Below are 25,146 nucleotides of genomic sequence, written 5' to 3'. Positions count from 1 at the left end.
CTCAAGCCTCAGCCTTCCAAGTAGCTGAGACTAACTAAGATTCTTTTATGCTGTTGTCACTTAGGAATTTTCTGCTGTATCGTATTTCTCTGTGGGACTGCACTAGGACGTATTTTTCCATTCTCCCATCAATGGACTCTGTGTACTTTCCAAATTTTTGCCATTGATAACATTATTGTATGAGTCTCCTGTTTGCACACAGGCAAGAGTTTCTCTAAGTCATATGCCCACGATTCGAACTGCTGAGTCACGGTGTGCTCACGATAGGGTTAAATTGCTTTCCAAAGGGGTCAGTTCGCTGTTCTGTCAGTTAATCCATTGCACAGGTGACAGAGATAAAGTTCACAGGACATTGCTAGTTGGAAACAATGTACACATGAGATATTAACACCAGCATGTGCCTCTGCAAGATAAATGTCACCTTGGATTGAATCTATCAAGAAAGCTATTAGAAATTTACTTCCTGGGAGGAGCAATTTAGGAGACACCCACGTCTCTGGGACCAAGAGACAGATGTACTCAGAAAAAGTGTTATTGGAAGCAATGATAAGTAGAAAATATATCACAGAGAGAGGTCACAGGGCAAACTATGCTTGGTAGTAAAGATATAGAATGGGTGGAGGGGGTGAGGCTGCACTGTAACCTCAGCAATTAAAGCTCCTGTTTTATCATAAGTACTGCGAATGCTTGCCTTATAATAAGGCAACCTGTCTCCTTGAGAACAAGAACACCCAGGTCATTCCTTCAAGTAGCACATATGTATCCAGCATCCATTATGTCTGCAGAGGTAAAGTGGGAGAGGAGATACATCCAATATCTTCTTTGGCTTCAAAAAATTCATAACAGACCCGGCACAGTGGCTCACGCCTGTAATCCCAGCACTTTGGGAGGCCGAGGCAGGCAGATCACAAGGTCAGGGGTTCGAGACCAGCCTGACCAAAATAGTGAAACCCTGTCTCTACAAAAAATACAAAAATTAGCCAGGGGTGGTGGCGCACGCACCTGTAATTCCAGCTACTCAGGAGGCTGAGGCAGGAGAATCGCTTGAACCCGGGAGGCGGAGGTTGCAGTGAGCCAAGATCGCGCCACTGCACTCCAGCCCAGGTGACAAAGCAAGACTCCGTCTCAAAAAAAAAAAAAAAAAAGTTAATAACAGGCTGGGCTTTGTGGCTCACACTTGTAATCCCAGCACTTTGGGAGGTTGAGGCAGGAGGATCGCTTGAGCCTATGGGTTTGAGACCAGCCTGGGTAAGAGGGTGAGACTCCCCTCGCCCATTTCTGCAAAAAATAAAAAATTAGCTGGGCCTGGTGGTGTGCACCTGTCGTCCCAGCTACTCAGGAGGCTGAGGCAGGAGAATCACCTGATCCTGGGAAGTAGAGGCTGCAGTAAGCAGTGATCACACCACTGCACTCCAGCCTGGGTAACAGAGTGAAACCGTCTCCAAAAAAAGAAGGAGAATTTATTTATTTTTTATTTATTTTTATTTTTTATTTTTTGAGACAGAGTCTTGCTCAGTCACCCAGGCTGGAGTGCAGTGGGGCGATCTTGGCTCACTGCAAGCTCCGCCTCCTGGGTTCACGCCATTCTCCTGCCTCAGCCTCCCAAGTAGCTGGGACTACAGGCGCCCGCCACCACGCCCAGCTGATTTTTTTTGTATTTTTAGTAGAGACAGGGTTTCACCATGTTAGCCAGGATGGTCTTGATCGCCTGACCTCGTGATCCACCTGCCTCGGCCTCCCAAAGTGCTGGGATTAGAGGTGTGAGCCACCACTCCCAGCCAGAAGGAGAATTCATTTACTGTTCTATGTCAAGGGCAATGCCCACAGTACATACAATGGGACATCATCTAGCAAGGAAACCGAACAAATTATTGTTACGTGAAATAATATAAATGAATCTCAAAAATATTGTCTCGGGACCTGGTACAGTGACTGACGCCTGTAATCCCAGCACTTTGGGAGGCCAAGGCACTAGGGTCATTTGAGCCTAGGAGTTTGAGACCAGCATGGGCAACATGATGAGACCCCCCATCTCTACAAAAAATACAAAAGTTAGTTGGGCATGGTGGTGCGAGCCTGTAGTCCCAGCTACTCCGGAGGCTGAGGTGGGAGAATGGCTTGAGCCCAGAAAGTCGAGGCTTTAGTGAGCTGAGATCACACCACTACACTCCTGCCTGTGCAATAAAGCAAAATCCTGTCTAAAACAAAACCAAAACCAAAAACAAAACATTGTCCTAAAGCAGAAAGAGCTGACACCATGAGTGCAATTCCATTTACATGAAACTCTCGAACAGGCAAAAACTAATCTATGGGGATAGAAGGCAGAATCTAGGGGGGTTTTGGGGTAGTAGTGGACTACAGCTGGCTTACAGCCACTCGTAAGCATCTTTGATACCACTGTCAACATTTTTTTTTTTTTTTTTTTTGAGACTGAGTTTCACTCTTGTTGCCCAGGCTGGAGTGCAGTAGCGCCATCTCGGCCCACCACAACCTCCACCTCCCGGCTTCAAGCAATTCTCCTGCCTCAGCCTCCCTAGTAGCCGGGATTACAGGCATGTGCCACCACACCTGGCTAGTTTTGTATTTTTATTTTTATTTATTTATTTTTTTTAGACGGAGTCTCGCTCTCTTGCCCAGGCTGGAGTGCAGTGGCGAAATCTCGGCTCACTGCAAGCTCCACCTCCCGGGTTCACGCCATTCTCCTGCCTTAGCCTCCTGAGTAGCTGGGACTACAGGCGCCTGCCACCATGCCCGGCTAATTTTTTTGTATCTTTAGTAGAGACAGGGTTTTGCTGTGTTAGCCAGGATGGTCTTGATCTCCTGATCTCGTGATCCGCCTGCCTCAGCCTCCCAAAGTGCTGGGATTACAGGTGTGAGCCACTGCGCCTGGCCTTATATTTTTGGTAGAGACAGGGTTTGTCTACCTTGGTCAGGCTGGTCTCAAACTCCCGACCTCAGGTGATCCACCCGCCTCGGCCTCCCAAAGTGCAGGGATTACAGGCGTGACCCACCACGCCCGGTCTTCTTCCTTTTTTTTTGAGACAGAGTCTCCCTCTGTTACCCAGGCTGGAGTGTGGTGGCACAATCTTGGCTCACTGCAACCTCCACCACTCAGGTTCAAGTGATTCTCATGCCTCAGCCTCCCAAGTAGCTGAGACTACAGGCACCTGCCACCATGACCAGCTAAAAATTTTTTTTTTTGAGATGGAGCCTTACTCTGTTGCCCAGGCTGGAGTGCAGTGGCACAATCTTGGCTCACTGCAACCTCCACCTCCAGGGTTCAAGCAGTTCTCCTGCCTTAGCCTCCCAAGTAGCTGGGATTACAGGCACCCACCACCACGACCGGCTAATTTTTGTGTGTTTTTAGTAGAGACGTGGTTTCACCATGTTGGTCAGGCTGGTCTCGAACTCTTGACCTCAGGTGATCTGCCCACCTCGGCTTCCCAAAGTGCTGGGATTATACCCGTGACCAGCCTAATTTTTGTATTTTTAGTAGAGATGGGGGTTTCACCATGTTGGCCAGGCTGGACTTGAACTGCTGACCTCAAGTGATCTCCCGCTTTGGCCTCCCAAAGTGCTGGGATTGCAGGTGTGAGCCACCACGCCCAGCCTCTCCTTATTTTAATGGCTCATTGTTAAACATTTACCAGCTCACTACTGCTCGGTGCAGAGGAAGAGAATGAACTAAAAAGGCAGTGAACGAACTTTCTGGAGTACGGGGAAGTGTTACATGGATGTATAGAGTTGTAATAGTTCAAGAAATTGAACTTCAGAGAATTGCGCATTAATAGCTGAGCGCAGTGGCTCACGGCTCTAGTGCCAGCACTGCTGAGGCCGAGGCAGGAGGATCACTTGAGCCTAGGAGTGTGAGACCAGCCTGAGTGACATGGAGAAACCCCAAAAAATACAAAAATTAGCCGAGTGTAGTGGCGCATGTTTGTAGCCAGGGCTACTAGGGAGGCTGAGGTGGGAGAATCGCTTGAGCCAGGGAGGTCGAGGCTGCAGTGAGCTATGATCGTGCTACTGCACTCCAGCATGGGGCCTGGGTGACAGAGTGAGAACTTGTCTTAAAAAAAAAAAAAAAAAAAAAGCCTAAAATAGGATAAAATGGGAGAAAGATTGCTAGGCAGAACAGAAGGAACATGGAAATACCCCTGTCTCTGAAGGTGGCCTGTCCTTATTTGAGGCCAGATGCGCATCCATCTGAATTTTGGACAAGCAGGTGGGAGCGATGAGAAGTAAAACTGAAAGGCCCAGATTGTAAAAACCCAGGAGCAGGCTTCCCTAGGAGCAGTGCTTTGTTTGTTGTTTTGTTTTGTTTTGTTTCGCGATGGAGTCTGGGTCTGTCACCCAGGCTGGAGTGCAATGCCATGATCTTAGCTCACTGCAACCTCCACCTCCTGGGTTTAAGCGATTCTCCTGCCTCAGCCTCCCGAGTAGCTGGGACCACAGGCACGCATCACCACGCCCAGCTAATTTTTGTATTTTTAGTAGAGACGGGATTTCACCACGTTGGCCAGGATAGTCTCAATCTCTTTTTTTTTTTTTTTTTTTTTGAGACGGAGTCTCGCTCTGTCGCCCAGACTGGAGTGCAGTGGCACAATCTCGGCTCACTGCAAGCTCCACCTCCCAGGTTCACGCCATTCTCCTGCCTCAGCCTCTCCGAGTAGCTGGGACTACAGGCGCCCACCACCACGCCCGGCTAATTTTTTTTTGTATTTTTTTAGTACAGATGGGGTTTCACTGTGGTCTCGATCTCCTGACCTTGTGATCCGCCCGCCTCGGCCTCCCAAAGTGCTGGGATTACAAGCGTGAGCCACCGCGCCCGGCCAATAGTCTCAATCTCTTGACCTCGTGATCTGCCTGCCTCGGCTTCCCAAAGTGATGGGATTACAGGCGTGAGCCACCGCACCTGGCCAGTTGGTTGGTTTTGTTTTTTGAGCATGAGTCTGGCTCTGTCGCCCAGGCTGGAATGCAATGGCACAATCTCGGCTCACTGCAACCTCCGCCTCCAGGGTTCAATTATCCCACCTCAGCCTCCCTAGTAGCTGGAATTACAGGCGCCCGCCACCACACCTGGCTAATTTTTGTATTTTTAGTAGAGACAAGGTTTCACCATGTTGGCCAGGTTGGTCTCGAACTCCTGACCTCAAGTGATCAGCCCACCTCAGCCTCCCAGGGTCCTGGGATTACAGGCATGAGCCACGGCGCCTGGCCAAAAATTAAATTTTGTTTTGTTTTGTTTTGTTTTATTGGAGACAGAGTCTTACTTTGTTGCCCAGGCTGGAGGGCAGTGGTGCAATCTTGGCTCACTGCAACCTCTGCCCCCCAGGTTCAAGCAATTCTCCTGCCTCAGCCTCCTGAGTAGCTGAGACTATAGGCACACGCTGCCAGGCCTGGCTAATTTTTGTATTTATTTATTTATTTGTTTTATTTATTTTTTTGAGACAAAGTCTCGCTCTTGTCCCCCAAGCTGGAGTGCAACGGCGTGATCTCGGCTCACTGCAACCTCTGCCTGCCTGGTTCGAGCAATTCTCCTGCCTCAACCTCCCGAGTAGCTGGGGATTACAGGCGCGCGCCACCATGCCCAGCTAATTTTTGCATTTTTTTCTTTTAGTAGAGACGGGGTTTCACCATGTTGGCCAGGCTCGTCTTTAACTCCTGACCTCAGGTGATCCACCCACCTCGGCCTCCCAAAGTGCTGGGATTACAGGCGTGAGCCACCGCACTCAGCCTATGACCTTTCTTATAAAGTGGTACGGCTATTGTATTAAATAGTAAGGTGTTGCTTCAAAAAGTTCAACATAGAATTACCATATAATCTGGCAATTCCTCTTCAGAACATATACCCAAAAGAACTCAGGGCAAGGACTCAAACAGATATTTGTACGTCTGTGTTCATAGCGGCACGATTCACCGAAGTATCTAGTGGCAGATAAACGGATAAGCAAAATATAGTCCATGCACACAATAGAATATTATTGAGCCTTAAAAAGGACAAAAATTCTGGCCGGGTGCGGTGGCTCACGCCTGTAATCCCAGCACTTTGGGAGGCTGAGGCGGGTGGATCACGAGGTCAGGAGATCGAGACCATCCTGGCTAACACGGTGAAACCCCGTCTCTACTAAAAATACAAAAAATTAGCCGGGCGTGGTGATGGGCACCTGTAGTCCCAGCTACTCGGCAGGCTGAGGCAGGAGAATGGTGTGAACCCGGGAGGCGGAGTTTGCAGTGAGCCGAGATCGCACCACTGCACTCCAGCCTGGGTGACAAAGCGAGACTCCGTCTCAACAAAAAAAAAAAGGAAGCTTTTCTTTTTTTTTTTCTGCTCCTTTTTGGAGCAGGGCTACCCGATTGGAAGTATGCCCAGAGTAGTCAAGTGGGCAAATTCTAACACAGGCTACAACATGGATGCACCTTGAGGACGTGGCCCTCAGTGAAATATGCCAGACACAAACGGACAAAACCTGTATGATCCTACTCATATGAGGTCCCTAGAATCAGCAGATTCACAGGAAGTAGGATGCTGGGTTCCAGGGGCTGGGGACGGGGATAGGGAGTGAGGTTTCATAGGGGACAGTGTTTCAGTTTCGGAAGATGAGAAATTTCTGGAGATGGTGGTGGTGGTGGTTGCTTAATGCCGCTGAGCTGTGCATTTAAAAATGGTTAAAATGGCAAGTTTTATGTTATGTGTATTTTATAACAAAAATGTTTTAACATGCGCATAATAATATATGCAATTTTGTCAATTAAAATAAATTTAAAAAGTGTTTTAGAGTGGCCTTGCTCTGATGAAAGAGGAGGAGTAACTGACTCTCTAAGGCGGTGGGGGCTGGGGGCGGATGTCCGCGCTTACCAAAAAGATTAAATGGACTCTGGGTGGGTCTCGTCCACTGTTCTGGGGTCTTACGGGTTCTCTCAGCCCTAGCCTGAGGCACACAGGCTCTCAGGAGTCTGGCTTCCCTGCCCACCTGTGCATGACCAACATCCCCGCCTTCATACCTCCGTCTCCTTCCCTGCTCCCGCGCGTCACGGCCCAAGCGCTTGCGCACACGCGCCGTGCTACGGCAAGCGAGAGCGCACGGTCCGGGCACCGCCTCGCGTCGCTCTCCGCCTCTTTCCCCTCCGAAAGGCGGCCTCGGGCTGCTGCGCAGCCGCGGCGGCTGGGGGTGGGGTCCATCGCGGCTCCCGATCTCGTTATCGCGAGAGGCCGGTCCGCGATCTTGTGGCCGCCCCTCCCCTCCCGCTGCCTCTTGGACTCCGGCTGCGGCGTCAGCCTCCCTCCGGCCTCCGCAGCGGTGGCGGCTCGCTCGCCTCAGCCCCAGCGCCCCTCGGCTACCCTCGGCCCAGGCCCGCAGCGCCGCCCGCCCTCGGCCGCCCCGACGCCGGCCTGGGCCGCGGCCGCAGCCCCGGGCTCGCGTAGGCGCCGATCGCTCCCGGCCCGCCCCCTATGGGCCCCGGCTAGAGGCGCCGCCGCCGCCGGCCCGCGGAGCCCCGATGCTGGCCCGGAGGAAGCCGGTGCTGCCGGCGCTCACCATCAACCCTACCATCGCCGAGGGCCCGTCCCCTACCAGCGAGGGCGCCTCCGAGTGAGTGGGCAGGGGTCAGTCGGAGGCTTGGGGTGCACGGGGCAGGGAGCCCTCGGGGAAGGAGGGGGCGAGGGGAGCAGGGGGTTCGCGAGGAGTGCACGGGGCAGGGGGGCCACGGGGAAGGATGGGGTGAGGGGTGCACGGGGCAGGGGGCTTGAGGGGAGGACAGGGCGAGGGGTGCGGGGGGCCTCCGAAGGAGGATGGGGCGAGAGGTTCCGGGGACCCTCGGAGGACGGGGCGAAGGGTGCACGGGGCAGGGGGATCTGGGCCAGTGATGGGACGAGGGTCTTTGAGCAGTGAGATTGGGCGAGGGGAAGTCCTTGTGGTGGAAAAGATGGGGTGTGGGGTTCCTGAAGAGTGAAATTGGGATAAGGGGAGTCTCTGAGTAGTGAAGTTGGGGTGAAGGATGTCTCTAAGAGGAGAGGATGGGGGCAGGGGTCCCTGAGCAGCGAGATTGAGTGAGGGGAGGTCCCTGCAGTGCAGAAGATGGGATGTGGGGCTTCTGAAAAGTGAAGCTGGGGTGAGGGGAGTCCCTCAGTAGGAAAATCGGAGTGAGGGGTGTCCCTAAGGAGAGAACAGGATGAGGCTCCCTGAGCAGTGAGATCGGGGTGAGGGATATCTCTAAGAGGAGAGAACAGAGTGTGGGGTCCTTGATTAGTGAAATGAGGGTGAAGGGTTCGTAAGAGGAAAGGACAGAGTAAAGGTTGCCATAGTCATGAGATGAGGGTGAGGGGAGCCCCTGAGTAGGGAAATTGGGGTGCAGGGCGTTCCTGAGAGGAGAGGATGGGGCAAGGGGAGGTCAGGCAGCCCCTGAGGAGGGAATTTGGGCAAGGGGGCTCCAGAGGGGAAAGGATGGGGTGAGGGGTCCCTGAGTGATGAGACTGAGATGGGGTAGGGTCCCTGGTAGGAAAAGACAGGGTGAGGGTCCCTCAATAATGAGATAGGGCCAAGGGAGGTCCCTGTGGGAAAAGACAGGGCATGGAGTTTCTGAGTAGCAGAATGGTGGTGGGTCTCTGAGTAGTGAAATGGGGTGAATGGTCCCTGAATAGTGAAATCGGGGAGATGGGGGGGTCCCTGAGTAATGAGATTGGAGTGAGGGGAGATCCTTTTGGGGAAAAGATGGGGATTGGAGTCCCTAAGTCTTGAGATCACACCAAGGAGATGTCCTTGCAGAGAGAAGATGGGGTACAGGGCCCCTGAATTGTGAGATGGGGTTGAGGGGGTCCCTGGGAGGAGAGGATGTGTCGGTGGGTATCTGTAGGGGGAAGGATAGGCGAGGGGTGTCCTGCATATTGAAATGATGGTGAAGCCAGTCCCTTGGGGGAGAGATGGGGTGAGGGGGGTCCCTATGGGGTAAGATGGGGTGGGAGGGTCCCTGAGTTGAGAGTGCAGCACCCGGGTGGGGAGGACAGACTGAGAGGTCTTGGGGGGCAGGGAGCGGTCTTTTTGGGGAATAAGTCCCTGAGTAATGAGGTTGGCATGGGATGAAGAGTACACCCAGGGGCCAAGGTGGGGCTGGGGGGTCCCTTAGGGAGAGGATGGGGTGAGGAGGCCCATAGACAACCAGGGAAAAGGGAAGAGAGGGGAGGACAGGGGGCTCCCAGAGGGGCCAAGATGTGGGAGGGGGGTGTCCTAGGGGGTCACGATGGGGTGGGAGACCCTAGAAAGGTCAGGATGGGGGGACTTTAGCGGGGGTCAGGGTGGGAGTTCTGGGGTATCTGAGGACAAGGGGGGTCCTAGGGGAGTCAGGACGTGGGGAGCTTTAGCAGGGTCAGGATGGGAGTTCTAGGGGGTTCGAAATGGAGGGGTTTCTGCCGGGGGGATCTAGTGGGATCAGGATGGGGGTCCCGGGGGTTCATTTTGGGGGGGCCAGGTTGGGTCCTGGGGGGTCATGTTGGGGGATTCTGGGGGGGTCTCGGGTTAGGGGGCCCTGAGGGGTCATGTTGGGGGTTCTGTGGGGTCAGGTTAGGGTGTCCTGGCGGGGGTCATGTTGTGGGGGTTCTGGGAGGTCAGAGCAGGGGGTCCTAGGGGTCTCATGTTGGGGTTCTGAGGGGGTCAGGATGGGGTCCTGGGGGGTCAAGATGGGCGTCTCTGAGAGGGCATCTCCTGCTTGTGGCAGTGCCTGGTGTGTGGAGTCCCTGAAGTTGGGAGTGGGGTAAGGAGACAGGGAAGCCAGAGTGTGAGGAATGAGGAGGCGTGGGGATCAGGGGACCCTGTTGGCCCCTGAAAGCGGAGGTGCAGATTCTGAAGCGAGTGGACTGGAAAACCCTCGTGAGGGGCTTACCCAGTGCAGAAGCTTTGAGGAGGTGGAGGGCGACCAGAGGCCTGGGTGAAGGGGTCTGAGAGAGGGGCATGCTGGGGTCGGGGTGGCGTGCTGGCAGAATCGCACTGCTCCAGGACGAGGGAGGGGACTGGGTGTTGGGGGCACACACTGGTGGGGTCATGCCAGGGTGATCTCTGCACTCCCATTCTGCAGGCCGAGGCAGGACAGGACGGTCCCTGGGGCCCTTGGCTGGGGTCCGGGTGCTGTGCCTGTGGTGTGACTCCTTGAGAACCAGGTGTCAAGGACTGTGGCATGTCTGGTGGCCTCTCCCGCTCGGGGGAGGTTAGAGGGACCTAGGGGGTCATGTTGGGGGATTCTAGGGGGGGTCAGGTTAGGGGGTCCTGGGGGGTCATGTTGGGGGTTCTGCGGGGTCAGGTTAGGGTGTCCTGGCGGGGGTCATGTTGTGGGGGTTCTGGGAGGTCAGAGCAGGGGGTCCTAGGGGTCTCATGTTGGGGTCCTGGGGGGTCAAGATGGGCATCTCTGAGAGGCCGGCCTTCTGTGACCTGGATGAAGACTCTTGATGCCAATGTGTGCAAGTCAACACGGGCACAGCCAGACACGGGGACCTGTTCCTCATTCCCTGCACAGAACTCGCCCTTCACATTCTCTTCCGTGTGGGGTTTGATTTCCATCCCTTGAAGGATTCCCCCAGGAGAGGAAGCCGGCTGTAGGGACGCCAAGGTTTTGTTTTGTTTTGTTTAATAACCACAGTTGGGTTGCCAGTAAATGTAAGATGGATTAGTCAGCTGACTCCAGAATGCATTTTCAATGTTTTGAGCAGTACTTGAGACCTTCCAAGTCTGCCATCAGAAGTGTTCATTCATGGCCAGGCACGGTGGCTCACGCCTGTAATCCCAGCCCTTTGGGAGGCCAAGGTGGGTAGATTACTTGAGGCCCAGAGTTCAAGACCAACCTGGCCAACATGGCGAAACCCCGTCTCTATTAAAAATGCCAAAAAAATTAGCTGAGCGTGGTGGTGCACACCTGTAATCCCAGCTACTCAGGAGGCTGAGGCAGGAGAATCGCTTGGACCCAGGAGGCAGAGGTTGCAGTGAGCTGAGATCGTGCCACTGCACTCCATCCTGGGCGACAGAGCAAGACTGTCTCAAAAAAATAAATATTCATTTATTCATTCATGTTACTCCTTCATTCATTCATGTTCCCCGCCTTACCTTCTGTCCCACTCCCAGGGTCTTGCCATTCCTACTTCTGCTGGGTCCTTGTTCAGCAACTACTCAGTGAGCACTGACGAGGGCCCTGTTTCCCCTCATGGGGGACACTAAGACAAGCAGGGGTTGTCCTGACCTCAGGCAGGTGTTGTTACCTCGGGCAGGTTCCCCCACCCCTGTGAGTCTGTTCCCTCCTGCCTGGGCCTCCGGGGACGATGGAGAGAATGGAATGAGATGGTGTTTGTCCAGCCCAGGAAGCGGTGCCAAGGCCCCTGCCTTCTGGCGAGCTCTTTGCAGCACCAGCTCCAGCACCATCGCCTCGGTTCTGGCCCGCGTGCCCCGTGGCTTATGCCACTTCCACCTGTAGGCGAACAGTGGTTGAACTTTGGGATTGGAAGTTTCCAGAAGGAAGGAGCAGTCCACGCCGTCATTCCCTGCTTCAGTCCCCTTTGTGGCTGTCCACCTTGGCTTTAGCCCTTTCTGGAATTGGGACCTCTGGAGGTGGCCTGTTCTTCAGAGAGACGTTTAAAGCTGCACTGCCTGATTGAATAGCCCCTGGCTACAGGCAACACGTAAAACGAGAATTGTCCGAACCCACAAGAGCATAGGCGCAATAATGCCATTGTACATTTCAAAGGCTTAAGGCGGAAACATTGTGAAACATTCATTCATTTTTCATACTGGTTGTACATTGAAAATGATAACATTTTTGATGGGTTAAACGTGTTATTAAAATTGATTTCAGGCTGGTGCAGTGGCTCACGCCTGTAATCCCAGCACTTTGGGAGGCCAAGGTGGGCGGGTCATGAGGTCAGGAGATCGAGACCATCCTGGCTAACACGGTGAAACCCTGTCTACTAAAAATACAAAAAATTAGCCGAGCATGGTGGCAGGCGCCTGTAGTCCCAGCTACTCGGGAGGCTGAGGCAGGAGAATGGCGTGAACCCGGGAGGTGGAGCTTGCAGTGAGCGGAGATCACGCCACTGCACTCCAGCCTGGGCAACAGAGCGAGACTCCGTCTCAAAAAAAAAAAAAGAGAGAAAAGAAATCAGTTCACCTGTTCTTTTTAAACGTGGGTACTAGAAGATTTTAATTTGTACGCATGGCTTACATTCCATTTCTTCTGCACAGCACCGGGTTCTTGTGTGCATTGTGCTCAATTGTCTGTTACAGAGAAGTTGTCTGTTACTCCAGGATCTGGTTCCGAGTCAAGGCATTTGTGAAAATAGCTTTTACTGTCGACATTTCCTTCGAAGATTCCTTGAATCACCCAATAAAGTGCAATGTACATGCTTGTTTAAATTTTTACAATTTTTTTGTTGTGTAGAAACAAGGTCTTGCCCTGTCGCCCAGGCTGGAGTGCATTGTCATGATCATGGCTCACTGCAGCCTCGACCTCCTGGGCTCACGTGATCCTCCCACCTCAGCCTCCTGAGTAACTAAAACTACAGGCATGAACCACCATGCTCAGCTGTAGGTCTCACTTTGTTGCCCAGGCTGGTCATGCTTGTTTTTTGGTTTTTTGTTTTGTTTCGTTTTGAGACAGAGTCTCCCTCTGCTGCCCAGGCTGGAGTACAGTGGCAAGATCTCAGTTCACTGCAACCTCCACCTCCCGGGTTCAAGCAGTTCTCGTGCCTCAACTTCCCAAGTAGCTGGCACTGCAAACGTGCACCACCATGCCTACCTGATGCAGCTTTTGTGCTGAGCCTTCTGCCTTCTACTCTTGGTTCTCATTCTGTGCTCTGAGGCTGCTCAGAACGCTTGTTCCTCTATCTCCTGCAAAGACAGGCATCCTGGCCCGGGCTCCGTTCACCCGATCCCAGCTTCCTGGTCTCCTCCCAACATGGTCCGGAGCTCGTGCGTTAGGAAGGAGGCCTCCTGGCCGGGTGCAGTGGCTCACGCCTATAATCCCAGCACTTTGAGAGGCTGAGGCAGGCGGATCACTTAATGTCAGGAGTTGGAGACCAGCCTGACCAACATGGTGAAACCCTGTCTCTACTGAAAATACAAAAATTAGCTGGGCATGGTGGTGGGAGCCCGTAATCTCAGCTACTTGGGAGGCTGAGGCAGGAGAATCTCTTGGACCCGGGAGGCCGAGGTTGCAGGGAGCCAAGATCGCACCACTGCATTCCAGCCTGAGCAACAGAGGGAGACTCCGTCTCAAAAAAAAAAGAAAAATAAAAAAAAGACGGAGACCTCCTGGGTCCTTTGAGCTGCAGCTTATCCTCAAGGTCCTGAGGTCTGCTAGACTTGTTGAGACGGGATCAAGGCAGCCTCCTCAGTTCCCGGGGAGCTGCCCTGGATTCTGGTCATTGGTGTTTTTACTGGGGTACACAGCACGGATCCTTCTTTCCTTCTACACCGTGAACCCCTCAAGTGCAGGAATCCAGTCTGTGTCCTCCTGGGGGCCGGTGCACCACGGCCACATGGTAAATGGCCAGGTGGAATCTCCCTAGGTAGCTAACCCCTGCCCTGGGGGTCTCTGCAGGGCAAACCTGGTGGACCTGCAGAAGAAGCTGGAGGAGCTGGAACTTGACGAGCAGCAGAAGAAGCGGCTGGAAGCCTTTCTCACCCAGAAAGCCAAGGTCGGCGAACTCAAAGATGATGACTTCGAAAGGATCTCAGAGCTGGGCGCGGGCAACGGCGGGGTGGTCACCAAAGTCCAGCACAGACCCTCAGGCCTCATCATGGCCAGGAAGGTGAGCGCTGTGGGGTCAGGGAGGTCGGGGAGTGGTGGGGAAGGTCCCCCTGGAAACAGGAGGGAGGTTGGGAAGGCAGCTGGGTCTCTGCATTCTGATTCGCTCCAGGCCCCGCCCCTCATCCCCGCCAGGGACTCTAGGTCCTGAGAAAGCGCCCAGCTTCTGGGCAGATGGGAGCAGTGCCAGCCATACCAGCCACACGCAGCTGTGCCCTCCAGTGACTACTTTCCGCCCTGGAGGGCACTTGAAATCCACATTCCCAGAAAGCTAGCACATCAGGGTTTCAGAAATATGAGTGTGTTAGGGTTTTCCAGAGAAACAAGCGATGAAGATGAAGCGTGTGTGCGAGTTTGCGCCGATGTGTACAGCCACGCACCTCGTGGCGATGGCTCAGCCAGTGACGGACCGCCTATGCAATGGTGGTGACGTAAGATGATCGGGCCATGTTTTTGCTGTGCCTTCTGTATGTTTATTTATTTATGTTTTTGAGATGGAGTCTCACTCTGTCGCCCAGGCTGGAGTGCAGTGGCACGATCTTGGCTCACTGCAACACCCCGCCTCCTGGGTTCAAGGATTCTCTTGCCTCGGCCTCCTGAGTAGCTGGGATCACAGGCACACACCACCAGGCCCAGCTAATTTTTTTGTGTTTTTAGTAGAGGCAGGGTTTCGCCATGTTGGCCAGGCTGGTCTGGAACTCTTGACCCCAGGTGATCTGCCCGCCTCGGTTCTCTGTATTTAGATAAACAGATACTTTGCAGCTCAGCACCACACTGTACAGAGCACGGGAGCCTGGGTGTGGAATGGGCTTTCCGGTGTTCACACAGTGACGACATCGCCCAGAGAGGGATTTCTCAGTGTATCCCCATCCTTAACGATACTTGAGTGTATGTGTAGAGAGAGATTTATTCTAAGGAATTGGCTCACACGGTCCCTGGGCTGGCAGGTGGTCTGAAATCTGCAGGATGGGCCAGAGCCCCACGGAACAGCTGATGCCGCAGCTGAGATCCAGGCCCTCCGGAGGTACAGTTCACTCCTCCTCAGGGGCCTCAGGCTTTTTTTTTTTTTTTTTTCCTCCTTCTCTTTTTTTCCCAAGACAGGGTCTCCCTCTGTCAACCCAGGCTGGAGTGCAGTGGTGTGATCATAGCTCACTGCAACCTCTGCCTCCAAGGCTCAAGTGATCTTCCCACCTCAGCATCCTGAGAGTAGATGGGACTACAGATGCATGCCCGGCTAATTTTTTGTATGTTTTGTAGAGACAGGGTCTCACTATGTTGCCCAAGCTGGTCTCAGACTCCTGGGCTCAAGTGATCCTCCTGCCTCAGCCTTCCCAGTAGCCAGGATTAAAGGGAACACCAGGCCTGGCTAATTTTTTTATTTTTTGTAGAGATGGGGTCTTGGTTTATTGCCCAGGCTGGTCTCAAACTCCTGAGCTCAGGTGATCCACCTGCCTCGGCCTCCCAAAGTGCTGGGATTACAGGCATGAGCCACCGCACCTGGCCTATATTCTTTCTTTCTTTTTTTTTTTTTTTTTTGAGATGGAGTCTCCTGTCATCCAGGCTGGAGTGCAGTGGTGCGATCTTGGCTTACTGCAACCTCTACCTCCTGGGTTCAAGGGATTCTCCTGCCTCAGCCTCCCGAGTAGCTGGGATTACAGGTGCATGCCACCACACCCAGTTAATTTTTGTTTTTTTAGTAGAGATGGGGTTCACCATGTTGGCCAGGCTGGTCTCAAACTCCTGACCTCAAGTGATCCTCTTGCCTCGGCCTCCCAAAGTGCTGGGATTACAGGCATGAGCCACCGTGCCTGGGCAGGCTTTTCCCTGAAGGCCTTCAGCTGATTGGCTGAGACTCACCCACCCTGGGGTGGAGTAATCTGCTTTGCTCAGAGTCTACTGATTTAAAGGTTAATCACATCTTAAAAACATACCTTCCCAGCAAACTCTAACTGGCGTTTGACAACTGGGCACCGTGGTCTCACCGAGGAGACACATAAAGCTGACTGTCACCCCACCCTTTGAGAATCTGCAAGCCCTGGTGCTCATGGCCCCTGAACTTAGTCATCCCGGGCTCCTGGGCCGTGATGCAGCCTGTCTGCTCTGTGTTTGAGAATAGTGCCCAGGGGATACAGGGAGGATGTGACCACTTGGGGACAGTGGCTCTTAAACACATAAGCAGAGGACTTAGTGTTGACAGGGTGTTCAGCTCCTCACTGGTGTTCTTTCAGACAGAACGCTGCCTCTTCCTGGAAGCCCACCATCCTGTAGTTCCCCAAACTGGGGGAACCTGACTGCACCGAGTCCCGTGGGTCTGCGCAGGTGGCAGCATTGCTTGAGGGCCCTGCCGTCCTCGGGAGCAGCAGCTCAGCTCCTGCGGGGATTTAGCTCTGCAGCTCTGTCTTCTGGCCTCTAGAGTGCTGCCCTCCCTCCCTCCTGAAGTCTGCAGCCGCGGACTTGCTATTTCTGTCCCCGTACTGCAGGCAGCGTCTTCCAAACCAGAGCAGCCTTGGAAAGCTCAGGTCCGCCTCCGCCCGAAGCACTGGGAGGAAAAAGGCAAGCGTGTGTTTCACACAGCCACAGTAGGGCCTTGAGACAGTGCTAGTCCCCATGTGGGCCAGAGACCCTCCGGCTTCTCAGGGAGCCTCCAGTGGTCCCTGATGGGCTGGGCAGTGGACATGAACCCAATGCTTGCGGTATCAGCAGCTCCTGCTCCTGCTGACAGGCACAGGTGAAGCTGGGCCCACCTGCAGCTTTACCGTAGCCAGGAAAGGGAGATCGGGGCCTTTAAACCTGAGGGCAGGCGTGGCTGGGCAGGTTCTGTGGTCTGGTGGGTGGGGATGTCCCAACGTCGGCTCCGGGTTTCGGTACTGTCCTTCCGTCACGTAAGATGTCAGTCACCTCGGAGGAGGCGGGGAAAGGGCGCACGGGACTCTCGGTACTATTTTTGCAACTTCCTGTGCTTCTATAATTCTTTCAAAATTAGGTTTTCTTTAAAGTACCCGAAAACTCAGGGTGGGAGAGGATGCATTGAGCTCATGGGCTCAGCGGCTCTGGCTGCTATGCAGGTGGGGCTGCGAGGGCTCCTTTCATTTCATCTTATTTATTTACTTATTTTTATTTATTTATTTTTTTGAGACAGAGTCTCACTGTGTCACCCAGACTGGAGTGCAGTGGTGCGATCTCGGCTCACTGCAACCTCCACCTCGCAGGTTGAAGCGATTCTCCTCCCTTAGCCTCCTGAGTGGCTGGGATTACAGGTGCGCACCACCATGCCTGGCTAATTTTTGTATTTTTAGTAGAGACGGGGTTTAACCATGTTGGCCAGGCTGGTCTCGAACTCCTGACCTCAAGGAATCCACCTATCTTGGCCTCCCAGATTGCTGGGATCACAGGCGTGAGCTACGGCGCCCGGCCTTGTCTCAGTATTTAAGGTCATGCTGGTTTGTAAATGTCTTCTTGGCTTGACCATGGCCTCTGACCCCTCTCCCATTGGAGCAGCGTCCCTGCGTTACCTGGGCCGGGGAGATAGGTGAAGAACTTGCTGCTTGTTACGCATGTGGGGCTTCTTTGAATTGCCCGTGCTCATAGGAGAGATGAGATTGTTTGTTCTTGCCTCTGAGTTCCTCCACTCTGCCGTAGCTTACTTCCAGGGTGGCGGTCACATGGCCTGCCCAAGGCCACCTCACAGTACCAGCTGCTGTCTCACAAGTGACGACCTGAGTCGAAGCTGCTGCCAACACCTTTGACACGTGTTCTCATTAAAATTGAGTAGCAGCCCCATTTTACAGTTGAAAAAACTGAGGCTGTGTGGGGTCAGTGCCTGAATTGGATTTGAACTCTCTTGGATCTGCTCGGGCTCGGGAGCAGCTGCCAGGGCTGAGCCTCCAGAATCCATTGCACTACGGTCCCCTAGCTGGCCACTGCTCCCAACCTGTGTGTTAATTTTTAAAATCTCTTGTAGAGATGAAGGCTTGCTATGTTGCCCAGTGTTGAACTCCTGGCCTGAAGTGATCCTCCCGCCTCAGCCTCCCAAAGCGCTGGAATTACAGGTGGGAGCCACTGCCCCTGGCTCTCTGCCAATTTTTGACAACAGCTAATTCAGGATGTTTGGAAGTACAGTGTGGGCCACACGTGACTGTTGGCTACATCCAGCTCGGGAGCTGTCAGTTTCTGATCCATGATTTACGATGTTGCTGAGATCATTCCAGGCCTGCGGGGTGGCGGCCTGGTCCTCCTCTCCCCCTCCGGCTCTCGCTGACACTCAGTGAAGCTCTTTCCTCTCTTTTCCTACTCCGAATCCCCCAACCCCACCCCTGGCTCAAATTCCTCATTCTTCCGTAGCAACCGTCTCCACCTCCGAGCCAGGTCTGGCATTCAGTTTTAACACCCTGACACCATCCGCATTTAATCAGCTATTAGAGCTGGCACGGCCTGGGCCGTGGTGTCCTGGAAAGAATACGGGCTCCAGCGTTCCCCGAGGCAGCCCCAATCCTGACTTAGCAGCTAATGCCACTGGGAACATGGCTCCAAGGCTCCAAACCTGGGCTTGCTCAGTCAGCACCAGCGGGGCAGTACAGTACACCCATCCCCCGGGGTTGTCAGGGTGAACTTTAGAGGGTGCAGGTGCTCAGGAACGCCCCCTCCCCTCCTGTCTGTCTGTCTGTCTTTCACCCCGCATACCCTCTGTGGTGGCTGCCTGTTCATCTGGAATGCTCGCTCGACAGGCCCCAGGTATTACAGAACCATTAAAACTGAGAGCACGCTGCAGCCGCCCTGTGCAGACTGGCCTCCCGTGCATCTGCTATTTACTACAGCCTTCTAGAAGGCCTTTTGCTTCCGACAGCCTCATTTCATGTTAGGGGCTCCTGGGTTCCAAGGCCTCTGGGATTCCTCCCAGTAGCCCGTCCGCCACTTCCTCTCCTAAATCATGACTTGCGACGGCCTGCCGAACATGCGCTCTTTACTGCTTCTTGTCACCCATCTGTGGCTCCTTTGAAGTTTTGGGTCAGGAGCTGAGCCATCCAAGACAGCAGCCCCTGTTCAGATGTGGCTACCGGGCTCTTAAAATGCGGTCAGTCCGGATGTGCTGAACATGGAAAACACGTACCAAGCTTCAAGGGCTTGGTGTGAAAACAAATGTGGCCTTTTCAGGTAAATCTCCCAACCTCCACGTGAACATCCGAGCTTCAGTACCAGGCCCTTGTGCAACAGAAGTGAGCACCAGCACCTCTCAGTTACAGCCTGACTGGAGGGGAGAGCATCCTGGGGTGCTGGGGTGGCCCTGGGGCCTGTGGGGTCACCATGAGGGAGTGGAGTAGCCCAGGGGCCACCATCTGGAGCTGGATTCTGCAGGCTGGCCTGAGGGGAGAAGCCAGAGCTACAGGGGCAGGCAGGGGCAGGCAGCGCCAAGGCTGCAGTCAAGGTGGGAGACGCTTAGCCTGAGGAGCGGCCAGGTGGGGGGAGCTGGGCACCGTGCCCCAGGCCCTGCCATGCTTCTCAAGGTCACAGGCCTAGGCAGGGGGCACTCCCCACACACGCACTGTGCTGTGGCCACGGTCAGCCTCCTGTTGCCCCGAACGCAGCAAGAGCTCCTTCATGCCTCCATGCCCGCTGACAGGTGGCTCTTTGTCCGTCTGCCTGGAACACCCTCCCCCATCTCCTCCTCATGGTGACTCTGTCCTTCCTCAAGGCCTGGCCCCAGTGTCACCTCCTTGTTGCTGCTCCTTGGGCACCCGGGTTGATTCTCCTTGGTGGCATTTTTGCCACGTCAAGGTGGTCTTACCCATTCCTGTTCCCATCCTGACCCCAGGTCTCCTCCAGGAAGGAGCTGTCTCCGTGCTTGGCCGCCCCTTCACTGACTGCACCTGGGACTGGCTTTGCCTCTGTGGCGGATGAGTGGAAACCATATCTTTTTCTTGTCTTATTGCAGTGGCTGGAGCGGGATGCTGTGATTCTCCAGGGTGCCGGCCCAAAGCCTCAGGCTGCTCCTTGCCGTGCTGGGTGTCCTGGCTCTCCTGGGGCTTGGCTTGTCCACGGGGTTAGGGGTTGCCCATGGTGTTTTATCTGATGTCCTTTCTGCATCTTTTTTTTTTTTTTTTTTTTTGAGATGGAGTCTCACTCTGTCGCCCAGGCTGGAGTGCAGTGGCGCAGCCTCAGCTCACTGCAACCTCCGCCTCCTGGGTTCAAGTGATTCTCCTGCCTCAGCCTCCTGAGTAGCTGGGATTACAGGTGCGCACCACCATACCTGGCTAATTTTTTGTATTTTTAGTAGAGATGGGGATTCACCATGTTGGCCAGGCTGATCTCGAACTCCTAACCTCGTGATTCACCTGCCTTGGCCTCCCTCCTAAGTGCTGGGATTACAGGCGTGAGCCACGGCGCCTGGCCAATTTTTTGTACTTTTAGTAGAGACGGGCTTTCACCATGTTGGTCAGGCTTGTCTCGAACTCCTGACCTCAAGCAGTCTGCCCACCTCAGCCTCCCAGAATGCGGGATTACAGGCGTGAGCCACCACGCCAGGCCTCCTTTCTGCATCTCTCGAGTGGATCTTTGGCTTCTTGCCTTTTTAAAGTGGCACCGGGGTCAACTTGATGAAGATTTCCCCTGCCATCTTGAACTTGGGTTGAAGGAGAGGGAGAATTCTCAGGGACGCCCGCAGCTCTGTGTGACTAATGTCTCCACGGGATGTCTCCAGCTTGAGGGTGGGAAGGGGCTCGGGATAGACCCACCCCAAGTGGAGAGAGTTCTGGAGGGGGGCCATTGCCCTGCCTCCCTCCTGGGAAAGGCGAGCACTTTGTCAAAGTCTGATTTGATGGGGAAAAACGCTTTCACGCAGCTCCTGCTACAACTGAGTGGGAATTAAGTGTTTGCTTAATTGGTCTTTTTTGAAAACAGGTTTATTGAGGTGTAATTCACATACCTTACAGTGTCCCCTTTGAAAGTATGTGACTCAGTGGGTTGTAGGATATTCACGACGTTGTCCTCATCACCACAGTCAATTTTACAGTATTCCATCACCCCAAAAAGAACCCTGTCCACATCAGCAGTCACCCCCATCCCCTCCTCCAGCCCCCGGCACCCATGCATCCCCTTCCCGTCTCTGGATCAGCCTGTCCTGGACATTTCACAGAAATGGGATCACATACTGTGTGGCCTTTTGTGTCTGGCATCTTGCACTAAGCATGACATCCTCAGGGTTCACCCACGTGTGGCCGGGGTCTTGGCCTGGTTCCTCTTTATGGCTGAGTCCTGTTTCGGTGAGGGGTGGGCTGTGCTGGGTTGGCCTGTTCTGCCCTGGGTGGACGCCTGGGTGCTTTCCATCCTTGCCTGCCGTGAATCGTGCTGCAGCGAGCACTTGTGGACACGTTTCTGTGTGGACGTATGTGTCCACTTCTCCTAGGCGGACACCTAGGGGTGGAATTGCGGAGAGGGTACTGAGTTGGTCTTGACCACTGTTGTGAACGCCTGCAGAGCAGAGGCCCCAAATGCCTTCATCCCATTTTCGGGCGCCCCCTAAGCCAGTCTCGTCCTTCTTCCCTGGCAGCTGATCCACCTTGAGATCAAGCCGGCCATCCGGAACCAGATCATCCGCGAGCTGCAGGTCCTGCATGAGTGCAACTCGCCGTACATCGTGGGCTTCTACGGGGCCTTCTACAGCGACGGGGAGATCAGCATCTGCATGGAGCACATGGTGAGTGCATCCAGGGCAGGGGCAGGGGCAGGGCCTCCACGGAACAGAGCATATTGGGGAGAAGGAAGACCCCCTCACAGGCCCTTTCCTCGGAGGCAACAGTGCGCTGGCTTCCAGGGGATCCTTCTCAAGGCAGTCGATGCCATACAAGTATGTGTATATAGACGCCTTTGGTTTTGTTTTGCTTTCTTTTTGTTTTTTTGAGAGGCAGTCTCACTCTGTCACTCAGGCTAGAGTCTAGTAGTGGCGCAATCTCGGCTCACTGCAACCTCCACCTCCCAGATTCAAGTGATACTTCTCACTCAGCCTCCCGAGTAGCTGGGATTACAGGCGCCCGCCACCACGCCTGGCTAATTTTTGTATTTTTAGTAGAGACGGGGTTTCACCATGTTGGCCAGGCTGGTCTCAAACTCCTGACCTCAGGTGATCCACCTGCCTCGACCTCTCAAAGTGCTGGGATTACAGGCGTGAGCCACTGCGCCCAGCCAATGATTTTGTTTTTTAAGCACTGATGCCTTCCTCCCAGCTTTGCTTTTTCTCTTGCTATATCCTGGGTGTCCTTATGACAGCATAGAGGGAAAACCCTCCCGTTTTGGGGGGTACGTAGGTTGTTTCCAGTCTCTGCCCCATCTCAAATAACATGGCACTGACTCGCAGGCAAACCTGTGAGTTAAGCCGTGTGAGGGAATTGCTGGGTTCCAGGGTAGATGCAATTAAAAATTGATCACTATTAGGCCGGGCACGGTGGCTCATGCCTGTAATCCTAGCATTTTGGGAGGCTGAGGTGGGAGGATCATTTAAGCCCGGGAGTTCGATACCAGCCTGGGCAATATAGTGAGAAACCATCTCTATAATTTAAAATATTAGGTGAGTGTGGTGGCACGTGCCTGTTTAAAAATTGTTAACAACATTTAAAAATGGGGATAAAAGTAGCGCCAGCTACATGAGAGGCTGAGGTGGGAAGATCACTTGAGCCCGGGAGGTTGAGGCTACAGTGAGCTTTGATCACGCCACTGCACTCCAGCCCGGGCAGCAGCGCAAGATGCTGTCTCAAAACAAAACAAAGCTGATGACTGTTTTTAAATGGCCTTCTCAGGAAGGGGTGGCAGTCTGAGCTTGTCAAGGCAGGCCTGTGCCTCCCCCAGCTCAGATCTGTGGGATCACAGTCTCTAGGGTGGGGCATAGGCAGCCCCTCCACTGACTCCAACATGCCCCCTTGTTATGACACTCTGGCCTTGAAGCCCAGAAGCGGGTGAGATTGGGTGGAACAAAAGGAGAAGTGGCCAGAGCTCAAAACCCCGGAGGAAATGCTGCCGACCCCGCCACACCGAGCTCATCAGGCATCAGACCGCCCGCCGCACAGCGTCCTTTGCAAAACCAGAATGCTTGGGTGACACCCTGCAAACGTGCGATCCCCTTTGACAGTTTTGTAATGAAGGCAGGAAGTGAATTTGAGCAAGGCCCTCACATAGCCATGTGACCCGAGCAAGGCAGCACCCGCCTTGGAGCCCCTTTCCCGCCTGCAAGGGAGACCTGGCGTCTGCCCCGCTGCTCGCAGAGTCACGGTGCCGGCGGCATCAAAGGGCGAGGAAAGGATGAGGAAGCGCTTTGTGGTCTGAGGCGGCCCCTCTGTCATGTGGTGCTCCCTATTCCTCCTCCTCGTCTTCCTCGTCTTCCCCCTCCTCCTCGCGCCCGGCAGGCACCCTCGCTACTCAGGAGTTCTGTCCATCCTCCTTTTGTGTGGCTGATTCAGTTCTCGAGCCCCCTTCTTCCCATGCAGAAGGGGAGAGTGTGGCAACCCGCCCCCAACCTCTATTCTTGGTGAATTTAAAATGGGGGTTCCCAGAGTGGGTGCTGGCACCCCAGGGGACACCACACAGACCACCAGGATGCAGGAGGGAGACACAGGCCGTGCTGTCTATGTTTATGGAGTGCGTCCTTTAAAAGTCCCAAGGTTGTCTAGCCGGGGGCGGTGGCTCACACTTGTAATCCCAGCACTTTGGGAGGCCGAGGCGGGCGGATCACGAATTCAGGAGATCGAGACCATTCTGGCTTGGCTAACGTGGTGAAATCCCGTCTCCACTAAAAAAAAAAATACAAAAAAAATTAGCCAGGCAGGGTGGCGGGCGCCTGTAGTCCCAGCTACTCGGGAGGCTGAGGCAGGGGAATGGCGTGAACCCTGGAGGCAGAGCTTGCAGTGAGCCGAGATCGCGCCACTGCACTCCAGCCTGGGCGACAGAGCGAGACTCCATCTCAAAACAAACAAACAAACAGAAACAACGTGGAGTGCGTTGATTTTAAAGCATCGAGTGAGCCCTGACAGGGCAGCATCCTTGGAAGTAAAGTCATCCAAGGGGGCCATCCCTGCCATCCTCGCCAGCCCTGTGAATTCTCTCCATGCTGAACGATGCTCTCGGAATTCACCCGAGTGCCCATAGGTTTCCACGGAAGGGGCTGCCCAGCACCTGATTCATTCCCTCCCAGGCCACCCCAGTGAGCAGCTTAGCACCGGGGCTGAGGATGGGCGTCTGGGTCAGATCTCGGCCCCACCGCTCACCCTTACCACGGGTTTGGGACAGGAATCTTGCCGCTTCTGCTGTGAAGCTGAGGGAGGTCGTAGTCCCTGCTGGGGTGAGGACTGTGTGAGCTCCTCCCAGGATGGCACTCGGCACGCACGGGGTGCTGCATCCGTGTCCTGGCTGCTGCAGCCATTTCCCTGTATTTCTACGCTGTTTCCCCATATTTCTATGTCATCTTTATTTTGCATTTTTTGCTTTCTTTTTTTTGGGGGGGTAGGGGGTACAGGGTCTCTCTCTGTCACCCAGGTTGGAGTGCAGTGGCATGATCCTAGCTCACTGCAGCCTCCACCTCTTGGGCTCAAACGATCCTCCTGCCTCAGCCTTCCAAGTAGCCGGGACTACAGGTGCACCAGCACCCTCGAGTAGCTTTTTAAGTTTTTTTTGAGACGGAGTCTCACTCTGTTGCCCAGGCTGGAGTGCAGTGGCGCAATCTCGGCTCACTGCAAGCTCTGCCTCCTGGGTTCACGCCATTCTCCTGCCTCAGCCTCCCAAGTAGCTGGGACTACAGGCGCCCGCCACCACGCCCGGCTAATTTTTTGTATTTCTAGTAGAGACGGGGTTTCGCTGTGTTAGCCAGGATGGTCTCAATCTCCTGACCTCGTGATCCGCCCGCCTCAGCCTCCCAAAGTGCTGGGATTACAGGCGTGAGCCACCGCGCCCGGCCTGTTTATTGTATTTTTAAGTCAGGGTCTTGCTGAGTTGCCCAGCCTGGAGTGCACTGGTGCTATCCTCCCACATCAGCCTCCCGAGTAGTTGAGACCACAGTCGAGAGCCACCATGCACAGCTAATTTATTTGCTTATTTTTGTAGAGATAGGGTCTCTCAATATTGCCCAGACTGGTGTTGAACTCCTGGGCACAAGTGACCATCCTGCCTCGGCCTCCCAAAGTGCTGGGATTACAGACATGAGCCCATTTCGATGTTATTTTAAACTGTGGCTGGGCAAGCATGCCTTTAATCCCAGTGCTTTGGGAGAATCACATGAGCCCAGTAGGTCGAGGCTGCAGTGAGCTATGATTGAGCCACTGGTCTACAGCCTGGGCAAGAGAGTGGGTCCTGAGTCTGTGTTTCCAGATACACAGCAAGATCTGGGGGCCGGGT

At 54.1% G+C, this 25,146-nt stretch overlaps 2 protein-coding genes across 6 annotated transcripts in view; one reads left to right on the top strand and one right to left on the bottom strand.

Moving 5' to 3' along the window:
* CREB3L3 (cAMP responsive element binding protein 3 like 3) overlaps positions 1-7,135 on the bottom strand; it is a 49,070-nt gene extending 41,935 nt beyond the window's left edge. For 3 of the 5 annotated variants that reach the window (XM_063620766.1, XM_063620767.1, XM_063620776.1), the window contains exon 1: positions 7,003-7,119. The gene's annotated coding sequence lies outside the window, so the exon portion shown is untranslated. Of the gene's footprint in view, positions 1-6,856 lie in introns of all 5 variants that reach the window. The other 2 variants (XM_063620771.1, XM_063620772.1) reach the window with 2 other exon arrangements.
* A 66-nt stretch (positions 7,136-7,201) lies between these two features.
* MAP2K2 (mitogen-activated protein kinase kinase 2) overlaps positions 7,202-25,146 on the top strand; it is a 32,793-nt gene continuing 14,848 nt past the window's right edge. The window contains exons 1-3 of the mRNA XM_055250465.2: positions 7,202-7,589; positions 13,570-13,780; positions 21,320-21,466. Coding sequence (XP_055106440.1) covers positions 7,498-7,589; positions 13,570-13,780; positions 21,320-21,466 — 450 coding nt within the window. The 5' untranslated portion in view covers positions 7,202-7,497. The remainder of the gene's footprint in view (positions 7,590-13,569; positions 13,781-21,319; positions 21,467-25,146) is intronic.

The sequence above is a fragment of the Symphalangus syndactylus genome, chromosome 17 (assembly GCF_028878055.3).
Source record: "Symphalangus syndactylus isolate Jambi chromosome 17, NHGRI_mSymSyn1-v2.1_pri, whole genome shotgun sequence".
NCBI lineage: Eukaryota > Metazoa > Chordata > Mammalia > Primates > Hylobatidae > Symphalangus > Symphalangus syndactylus.
The sequence above is the reverse complement of the archived record's forward strand: the minus strand, read 5'-3'. Positions and strand labels throughout refer to the sequence as shown.